The 10683-nt window shown below is 54.8% G+C and overlaps 1 protein-coding gene across 1 annotated transcript; it reads left to right on the forward strand.

The window, feature by feature from the left end:
- The first annotated feature begins 467 nt into the window (after nt 1-467).
- On the forward strand, nt 468-1142 carry LOC116577941 (formin-like protein 5). Its single transcript, XM_032321735.1, has 2 exons — nt 468-963; nt 1000-1142. The coding sequence occupies exons 1-2, from the start codon at nt 558-560 to the stop codon at nt 1140-1142; spliced, it is 549 nt and encodes a 182-aa protein (XP_032177626.1). The 5' UTR covers nt 468-557.
- Nucleotides 1143-10683: the final 9541 nt, after the last annotated feature.

Genomic DNA, 10683 nt, shown 5'->3' on the forward strand with positions numbered 1-10683 from the left:
CGTCGGGAAAGGGCTACCCGGCCGCCCTATCGGGCCATTCAGGTGCCCCGCGTTCCTCGATGTGTGTGTTTTGGGGGGTGCAGGTGAGTCACGGGCCGGCAGCGTCGGGGTTTCAGCTCCCCGCGCGTTGGCCAAGGACGCAATCGGCGTCGAGGCGGGGTGGCCTGTGACTCGTGTCCCCCACCCACTGTCCAGGTACCTAGCGCGACCCGGCGCAGAGGTTTAAAGACCCTTTAGGGGTGGCCCGTCCGCCTAGGGTCGGGGTTCGTCGGGCCTGTGGGGAAGAGGGTTCCCTTCTCCCCCAGACTCCGCCGCCCACCGCACCCGCTGCGCCACGCCACGGTCTTTACAGGGCCGTTGGGAAAGGGTTACCCGGCGGCCGTGTCGGTCCGTTCAGGTGCCCCGCGTTCCTCGATGTGTGTGTTGGGGGGGGGGGCAGGTGGGAAGCCCCTGGGCCCTGTGGAGTGAAAAAAAAATAAAAAGTAAAGAAAACCCAATAAAGGAAGCTTAAATTTTTAATTTGATTTTCCTGCCTAATTTGCTTTCTGAAAACCCTAATGCCCATAATTAAAAGATTCCATGGGCCTTACAAAGGCAACCATGACTTAATCCTCCAAGAAGTCAGCGGGAAGGAGGCGCCCAGATGCCAGTGGAGCCCCGCCCATAGGCGAGTGGAGACCGGAAGAGAGTGGAGAACAGCGACCTGTCGACCAGATGAATGTGGGGGGGATGGCGCAGCGCCTTTCCCGCCCGCCCCCGTGTCCCCTCTGGGCTCCCCTGCCCATCTTCTCCGTCCAAGGCAAACGCCGCGTCCCCCCCACCCCAGCCGCTCCGCTTTGGCGCACCTGCCTTGTCCCTGGTCTCAGCCCTCCCGTGCCCCACCTTCCCCGCGGAGGGCGGGTCAAGGGCTTGCGGAGGGGTGCGCGCTCCCGCCGCTGCCTTCGCCCTCGCTCGGGTCCTTCCAGGTCGCTTCGCCCGCACCGTGCCCTGAGCGCATCTCGGGACGCGCGGCGCGGCGGCCGAGCCTCGTGGCGCCTTCCGGGAGTGTTTCGGGCCCGCCCGCCACCCCCGGGGGCCTCAGAGCCCCGGCTCATGCGGGGCGCCCGCCGGCCCCGCCACCTCCCGTCGCCCGCCCTGGATGATTCTCTCTAGGTCCGTCGGGCGTCCTCTCTGACCCTGCCTTTCCCCGCTCCGTGCCACTCCCCTTCGGCCCCCCGCCGAGGCCTCGTGCCGGGTTCAGCTCCTCGCCTTCCCTGCCCCTGCTCTCGCCCCCTGCTTCGCGCGCCCTGCCTGCCCGGGCCTCGCTTCCCGCTGCAGCCCCCTCGCCGCTTTCGGCGAGAGGGGCCTGGGTTGGCGGGTACGGGGAGGGACGCGGTTGTGGGTAACAGCGAGCTTTGGGGTGCTTGAGAAGGGAGAAGGGTCCGGTCCTCCCCCGGTGGCTCTGGCGGTGGGGGAAGGGATGGGGAGAGGGCGGTGTCGGGTGTAGGCCTCGGGGGCCAGTGGCAGCGCCGGGCGGGACTGCGGGGGGCCTCCCCCGTCACGGGCCGGCAGCGTCGGGGTTTCCGCGCCCCGCGGGTTGGCCGCAGACGCAATCGGCATCGAGGCGGGGTGGCCTGTGGCCTCCTGTCCCCCATCCTGCTTCGCCTGTTCCCCCACCCCCTGTCCAGGTACCTAGCGCGTCCGGGCGCGGACATTTAAAGACCGTTTGGGGGTCGCTCGTCCGCCTAGGGTCCCGGCGGTCGGGCCCGTGGGGAGGAGGGTTCCCTTCTCCCCCAGACTCCGCCGCCCACCGCACCCCAGGGGCCGTAGTTGCTGCGCCATGCCACGGTCTTTGCGCGGCCGACGGGAGGGGGCTACCCCGCGGCCGGTGGCGCCGTGCGTGTGCCTCGCGTTCCTCGATGTGTTGGGGGGTGGGAGGTGCTAACCCCCTGGGCGCCTGTGGAGTGAAAAAAAAAAAAAAGACCAAATTAAGGAAGCTTAAATTTTTAATTTGATTTTCCTGCCTAATTTGCCTTCTAAAAACCCTACTGCCCATAATTAAAACAGTCCATGGACCTTACAAAGGCAACCATGACTTAATCCTCCAAGAAGTCAGGGGTAAAGAGGAGCCCAGATGCCAGTGGAGTCCCGCCCATAGGCGAATGGAGCCTGGAAGCGAGTAGAGTACAGCGACCTGTCGCCCGGATGAAAGGGGGGCGGGGATGGCGCAGCGCCTTTCCCGCCCCCCCCCCCGTGTCCCCTCTGGGCTCCTCTGCCCCTCTTCTCCATCTGGGGCTGGCGCCCCGTCACCCCCTGCCGTGCCCCTATGGCGCGCCTGCCTTGTCCCTGGTCTCAGCCCTTCCGCGCCCCGCCTTCCCCGCGGAGGGCGGGTCAAGGGCTTGGGGAAGGTGCAAGCGCGCGCCGCTGCCTTCGCCCTCGCGCGGGTCCTTCCCGGTCGCTGCGCACCACCGTGCCCTCGGCGCGTTTCAGGACGGGCGGCGCGGCGGCCGGCTCCCGTGCGCCTTCCGGGGGTGGTTCGGGCCCGCCCCCCACCCCCGGGGGCCTCAGAGCCTCGGCTCACGCGGGGCGCCCGCCGGCCGCCACCTCCCTCCGCTCGCCCTGGATGGTTCTTTCTCGGTCCGTCGGGCGTCTGCTCTGACCCTGCCGTTCCCCGCTCCGTGTCTCTCCCCTCCGGTCCCCCGCCGAGGCCTCGTGCCGGGTTCGGCTCCTCGCCTTCCCTGCCCCTGCTCTCGCGCCCCGCTTCGCGCGCCCTGCCTGCCCCTGCCCCGCTTCCCGCTGCAGCCCCCTTGCCTTCTGTGGCGAGAGGGGCCTGGGTTCGCGGGTGCGGGGAGGGATGCGTCTGTGGGTAAAAGCGAGCTTTGGGGTGCTTGGGAAGGGAGAGGGGTCCGGTCCGCCCCCGGTCGCTCTGGCGGGGTGGGGGGGGGAAGGGATGGGGAGAGGGCGGTGTCGGGTGTTGGCCTCTGGGGGCCAGTGGCGGCTCCCAGCGGGACTGGTGGGGCCTCCCCCGTCACAGGCCCTCAGCGTCGGGGTTTTCGCGCCCCGCGGTTTGGCCGCGGACGCAATCGGCGTCGAGGCAGGGTGGCCTGTGGCCTCGTGTCCCCCCTCCTGCTTCGCCTGTTCCCCCACCCCCTGTCCAGGTACCTAGCGCGTCCCGGCGCGGAGGTTTAAAGACCCTTTGGGGGTCGCCCTTCTGCCTAGGGTCGGGGCGGTCCGGCCGTGGGGAGGAGGGGGAACCCCCTGGGCGCCTGTGGAGTGAAAAAAAGAAAAGAAAAGAAAAGAAAGTACCCCATTAAGGAAGCAAAATTTAAACCTGTCAGCCTAAGCACTGCCATCAGCTCACAATAAGGAAAAGGATCATCTCTGGCTCCCAGTGATTCAATCATTTTTATCATAAAATTTTTATTATCTAATACTTTGTTAATGTATTACTTTATTATGTTTTAATTTAGTTTATCAATTGTTATATTTATTATAAATGTGTATAATTACATACATGCCATAAGCGTGATATATAGATTATATAATTTCATACATATTAATATTTATACATGAATGGTATGTAGATGGTTATAATTATTATTGATCATTATTGTAATTATGTACAGTACTGATCATAGTTGTTAAGAAATACAGTTTCTCTATCCATAGAAGGTGTTCAGTTGTCTGAAGAGAGCTTAAGAGAGGGCTTCCAGTCTACGGAACTTTCTAAATCTGACAAGGAACCAGGCAGGACTGGACCCACAAGCTCTGCAGAGGCCCTCCTGGAAAGCCAAGCCACATCTCCGCAGTGATTGGCCCCAGATAGCTTTTCTTGTTCTTGCTCCCAACTTTGCACACACACCCCCGAACTTTAGACCAAGAGGGGAAATAGATATGCTCTTCAGATATGGTCTATGACATAGAATGGCCCTCTTCTGTCAGCTCCTGTACTGCTCCCCCACCCCAACTTTCCCGCTCCTCTGCCTGCCTTTGACTTGAGTCTCTGCCAAATGCAGGGGGGTGGAGGTGCCCCCCTGACTCACTATCCTGTTGTCAGTAAGTAGTTCCTGTCCTGTCGTGAGTGATTGTTCACTATCTCAGGACTCTCTCTCCCTCTCCCTCCCCCTCTGCACCTTCCTCTGTTCGCACAAGAGCTAGCACATGCAGTGTCTCTCAAATAAATAAAGCCAGGATCCCTGGGTGGCTCAGTCAGTTAAGCATGTGCCTTCGCCTCAGGTCATGATCCTGGGGTCCTGGGGTCAGATAGAGTCCCACAACGGCTTCCCTGCTCAGCAGAAGAGTCTGCTTTTCCCTCTCCCTCTGCCTGCTGCTCCCACTGCATATGCTCTCTCTCTCTCTCTCTCTTAAATAAATACATAAAGAAAGTCTTTAAGAAATGTAAAAATTCACATGAAAATTCCAAATTGTACTGTGGTTCTAAATCAGGACCCTATGTCAGAAAGTAGCCAACTGAAAAGGGTTATTGGCACTTATTGTGACTTAGGAGAGAACAGTTCTCCCTATGGAGGCCAACCCAGAGCCATGCATGCCTCCTGGAGTCCCTGCTTCAAAGAGCCATGAAAACAGAATATTGGGCCCTGCAAGCGGCCTGTAAGAGAATTAACCGAGTGCTCTTGGGAAGATGCAGCACAGGTATAGACATGACACAACAGGTGGACAACTATTTGCAAAACAGCAATATGTCAAAGCTGCATTAGAATTGTATTATCTCAAAGTACTGTCTAGAAACCAACGTTATCCAATAATACATCCTGTAAGTGTGCAAATGCGGAGACCATGAATGTGGCTAAGAATCCAGAGTCTGTCATTGGTTCTGCATAAAGAAAGACTTGTGGATTCAGAAATCTCTGCCCTCCAGCAAAAACAAGGGGAAAGATTGATTTGTCATGGCGTTATGAGGAGGCTGTTTCTGAGAGATCATAACAACAACAACAACAACAAAAATGCAAGGGTTTGGTAAATGTGGGATGGAGCACTGTCTTTCCACGAAGGAGAGAGGAAGCAAGGGTGAGAAAAGGTACATGGGTCTCGTCCAGGCATCATGGCAAAGCTGTCTCTTGAGATGCCATCCACTTCAGTGCTGGGAAATCTGTACTTTTAGGTCACCGCATGGTGTGCAGGTCCCACAGAATCTGGAGATTTCCTCCAATGTGCCACGTGAATCGAAGAGCCTATTCCCTGGAGTTTGGCAGCACAGGGTTGGTTAGCAAGACCTGATATGGGCCTTTCCAAAGGACTCGAAGAGGTTTTTTTTCTGGAATTCTTTTCCAGTAGACAAGATCTCCAGGTTGCAAGATGTGATGCTTAAGGTCATCTCCTTAAATGCACTGGGAAACCACTCCTCTCCCAAAGCATGGTTATTTTTAACATGAACAATTAAGCCCTTACATATTAATTTCCTTTCATTTTATTTACAAATTCTCTTTATTAATTTTCACAGCCTGAAATTCACTGGATGGAAAAATCTAAGTCAAAATGTGAGCTTACTACATCTACTCGCATTGGAGGTACCTAGAGGAATACGTATAAAATTTACTCTACAGGAATGTGCTTTAAAGCCAGGCATTAATATATTCTTATTGAAAAACTTTTGAGGAAATAATCAGAACCCACACAACAGGAAGAAGGTGAACCAAAGAAGAAGGTGGAGGAGGAGGCGGAGGATGGGACAGGGGCAGGGAGGGGAGGGGAGGGGAGGGGCAGGAGAAGGAGAAGAAAAGCTTGCAAAGACCACATACTGCAAATGACAGACTCTGTATATTTTCAAAAGAAAGTATTGACATCAAGATGAAAGATTACCAAAAATATCCAGACATTTGAAAGGAACCCAGGCGAAACTTCTAGAATTGACAAATGAAATAACTAAAATTATAAACTCAGCTAGAGGGCTAAGCAAATACAGAGGAATTAATTAACTAGAAGCCAGATTTGAAGGTACTCTCAACAATGCCACAAGGATTAGAACATGGAAAATGTGGATAAAGCTCTCCATGAAATTTTAAAGCACTTAAAAGGTCTTCAAATGTACTGGCACAGCCTCCTACATGGGAATCTCTCTTTTCTTCCTCCGTGACCTCATTTGGTATCATTTCCCCATGACCCAGAAGCTTCATTCACTCTTGTGGAATATGCTGCGATGGTTCATTTTTTGTGTTGGCTTCGCTGGACCACAAGGTGCCCAATTCGGTGAAACTTTGCTCTGGGCCTATGAGATTGTTTCTGAACGAGACTAACATTTGAATCTGTTACTAAGTAAAACAGATTGCCACCCCAATGCTGCCAGGCCTCATCCAACTGGCTGAGCCAGAACAAAAAGGCTGAGTAAGGGAGAAGCCCCTCTTTCTAACCCTCTGTCTTTGAGCTGGGACATTGGTCTTCTCCTGCCTGGATCATAACCATGTGAGCCAGTTTCTAATAAATCCCTCTAGAGGGAGATGACATGGAGATGTAGGTGTAAACAGTTAGTTGTTTCTCTGGAGAATGCTGACTAATACACATTCAATTCCTCCTCCTGACTTACTTCCATTGATTTAACCCCTTCCTTTCTTTGGGAAATGAGGATCCCAGTTAGATGCCCTTTCTGACCTAAACAACTTCAGACCACACAGATCCGCAGTTCCCGCCCCAGTGAATGGAAACACCACTCTGTGGTCCAGATCGTGGATCTGCATTGTCAAAGCTCCGTCCTAGGCGGGCTTTGGGTAGTTTGCCATGTTCCCCCAGGGCCACAAGAAGCCCTTATTATTTGCCAAGTGGACTGATAAGAGGCCACATCCTGTGTCAGCTACAGGAGAAACAGAGCAGAACAACAAGTGGATGAACCCAAAGAGCAGACCGCTTGCAAATGAAAAATTAAATGAAATGAAAAATTGAATGAAAAATGAAATGAAAAAATGCTTGTTCAACCAATTCTCATTTAAATTAGGAAATTTGGGTTGCAATTCAGATAAAAATCAGCAACTTAATAAGGCAGGTGGGTATTTCAAAATTTTTCTTATGAAGACAGGAAACCTGCACCGGGGAGAGTTAAAATCCTTTTTAACTGATGATTAAACAAAAAATTCAAATGATTTGACCAAGAAACAGTGGATCTCAATCTAAAGACATCTCAAGGGAAAAAAAAATAGGACTGATAGAATGAGAGTGCAGATTTAGACATTAACTAAATTGAGAAGAGAATATATGAAAATGATGGATATAGAAATATCATGGAAACCCACAGACTTGCCACATTCCTTATATCTAAATGTCACAGTCAAGTACTTCTACTTATGCTCAAGTCCCAGGCCATGCTGTGCTATGTGATACATCCCAGACCCATATTAGTAGTCATGATGGTGGTAATTTAACTGTGGATATTAAACACCTTCAAGATACTATTCAGGGCATTCCTTGTGATCCTTACAATCAGTTCCAAGTGTGAGTTTCACTCAAAGGATTAATGATATTCTATCTGATGTAAACCCCTTTGCTTGGATCAAAACACTGGTGCCGGCATTACAGGTGGAATGATGACACTTTTTATTGCTATAATCATTTTATGCTTAGTCCTCAGATGCTCACGGAAATCTTTCTGACGACTAATGGTTCAAGAACTTGCAAAACGGATTTTGCTGCTTCTGCATTAACAAAAAGGGGGAAATGTAACCGTCCCTCAGAATGATAGGCTGCTTAAAATATCACTAATGAGAAATGGTACTGGTCACGCAAGCATGCTTGACGATGACCTTGAGAAAACCTGAACTAGCAGCAGGCCACCGGTGGAGAGGAGGATACACGTCCTGGAAGCCCAGCCACTCAGGGTGGAACATGACCTGTTTCCCTTTTCCATTGTCTCCCCTGCCTCATGAAAGCCTGCTGTTAGAATAATCCCTTTATGTGCACTTGCTCAGCCAAAAATTCCAAGCACAGCCTACTCTGTTTACCTACAAGACTATGGTCAGCATAGGACTCCCATTCCTTCTGGTTGACCTACAAGACACATGACTAATGTATAACCTCCTCATTTGTTGGTTGTGGTCTTGTATCTAATAAATACTGGACTGAGGAGTTTTGGGGGGTGACAGTCCTTTCAGCGTGGTCCCTGCTCCCTCCCTCTCCGAGGTGACTTGTTTGTTCCTCATTCTTCTCCCCAGTGCCATCAGGAAGGGGCCCCCAAATGCCTGGCAGAGGGAAGAGATGCACGGAGGGAAGCCTGGTGCTTGTGTGAAGTGGGATGTCACTCAGCGCTCAGGGAGCTGTCACACCCTCAAGGCAAAGCTGTCTTCCTGTGCCCTGAGCCACAACCTTTGATGCCAGACCCATACTCTAGGCCAGGAGTGTCTTTACATTGCCCTAGGTCTGTGAAGCAAAAAGATTCCATGGCATCCCCAGTGGGAGAGGAGCAGCGCTTCCAATAGACAAGGGTGAATCTCCCCACTTTGCCCTCCCCAGGCCAGTGTTCTCCCAGGCCCATGCCCGAAACGGAAAACCTACTCTCACTCTTCAAGGGTCCGTCCTTCTTGCCCTACCCGCTCTGCTGGGCCACCGTAACCTGGAAATGATGGCGTCTGGCTTCCCATGCCAGCACCCATTTGGCCCCCAACTTTTGCCCACTTGACCCACAGAAGAGACTCAGGAGAGTTATGCAGAGAAACTAGAACAGGCTTTAATTAATCAAATGAACACTACCTAAAGGTTCTGCGAAGAACATGGGGAGAGGGGAGTGGAAACCTGTGGGCAGCGGCAGAAGTCCCAGGAGCTGTGGGACTGGAGGCCAAAGGGACACGGATCTCCATGTACTGTCCCAAGGCCCATGCACCCTGGGATCACAGACGAGGCCTCAAGTCCCCACCTTCCTTCAAACTGGTGGGTCAGGGATTGGGAAGTTTCCCAACATTGGGTGGCAGGCTGGGAGCCCGGTTTTTCTCCAGGACTGGGCTTGATTTGTGTCTCCCATTCCACACTAGTCTTGCACCGGTGTCAACGGGAAGGAAGTGCAACACCGGCTACTTCTCTAGGAAGGTATTGGCTCAGCCGAGCCTCTGCCTCTTGGGCTCCAAGAAAGCGGGCTGTGATTTGGAGGAAAAGGGCTTGTTGCCCGGTGCTGATCTTTTGCGTCCTCTGCGGTGCTGGGCAGGGAATGAGGGGGTCTTCGTAGCAAGGCTGCTCGTTGGGGCCCTGCTCGTTCCTGCTGTAATGCTCAGAGCCCCAAACCTGGAGCACAGATCTGCAACATCTCCTCTCCCCAAACCAGGGGGTGCTGCGGTAAGCCCCATGCTGATGGGGACCAGCATTGTGCTGCCCCCTGGGGGGCGGGGCTGCTGGCTGTTGGGCCCAGCATGGGACACAGCGCCGGGCACCTGGGGGGCAATTGCCAAGCCAGGGGCAGCGGCAGTGGGCTGTGATGTGGACGAAAATGGTTTCTTGCATGGTGCAGCTCTTTTGCACCTAATGAATCGCTGGGCAGGGAATGAGGGGGTCTTGGTGGCAAGGCTGGTCTGGGCTGTGCTGACTAGAAAGGCGGGGCCACTAGGAGGAGAGGCCAGGACGCCCCCATCCCCGCAGGCGGCCTTGCTGGCAGAGCTAATGCCATCTGATCTCGACCTCTTCCTGCTCTGGTGCCTGGGGATGTGACTGAAGGGAGGGGCACTCGGGACTCCTGACACAGGCTGGTTCGTCGTGCCGGCTCCAGCGGTCCCAGACAGGGTGCTCTGGCGTGGGCGGCCCCCTGTGTTTGGGCCCAGGCTTGCCCTGGAGCCCTGTGGGCCGCTTGGGGCCCTGCTCGTTCCTGCTGTGATGTTGAGAGTCCCAAATCTGGAGCACAGATCTGCAATGTCATCTCCTCTCCCAAAACCTGGGGGTGCTGCGGAAAACCCCATGCTGATGAAGACCAGCATTGTGCTGCCCCCTGGGGGGCGGGGCTGCTGGCTAATGCGCCCAGCATGGGACACAGCGCCAGGCACCTGGGGGGCTGCTGTCAAGCCAGGGGCAGCGGCTGCGCCAGGGGCGAGTACAGCAGGGGAGGTAGCCGAACCTGGCTGGGCACTGGCACGGGTGCCCCGGGAGGCAGATGCGGGTAAGGGAACCACATAAACTGCCTGAGTGCCACTGCCCAAGGACAGCTGGACTACTGTTGTGCTCAGGGCCTGGAGTGGGACTGGAGCCTGAGCTGCCGGCTGTCCATGTCGGGGAGAGCTGTGAAGGGGGCTGGCTCCTGGCCACTGCCCACCAACAGCCCTGAATGGGGCCTGGGCAGTGGATCCCGGGTTGCCACTCCCCCCAGGCAGCACAGGCAGCCCTGTGGGGACTGTGACTGAGACCATGTTGTCCCGGGGCTGCATTGAGAGGGCCTGGGTAGATGCAACGTTGCTCCCACTGCAGCCAGGGTGAGACCCCAAGAGGAGAGGCTGGGAAGAACCTGAGGAAGAACCAGAGGTGACCTGGGAGTCAGAGGCTGGCAGGGGAGCAGCCACTGCAGCAGGCAGGGCCAAGGCACTCGATGGGCTAGTTGGGCTACAGCTGCAGGTGGCCTCTGTGTCCCCTCGAAGAGCATCTTGAATGCGCTGGAGAGCAGCTGTCTTTTCCCGGTCAAGGTCCTCAGTAGTCACTCGAAACCCCGGCTGAGGGGGTGACGGCAGCCTCAGAGGCTCCCCTCGCCTGTGTGGCAGCAGACAAACCTTGCGTTTTCCGGGCCTGGAACAG

Source organism: Mustela erminea, chromosome 18 (assembly GCF_009829155.1).
Source record: "Mustela erminea isolate mMusErm1 chromosome 18, mMusErm1.Pri, whole genome shotgun sequence".
Taxonomy (NCBI): domain Eukaryota; kingdom Metazoa; phylum Chordata; class Mammalia; order Carnivora; family Mustelidae; genus Mustela; species Mustela erminea.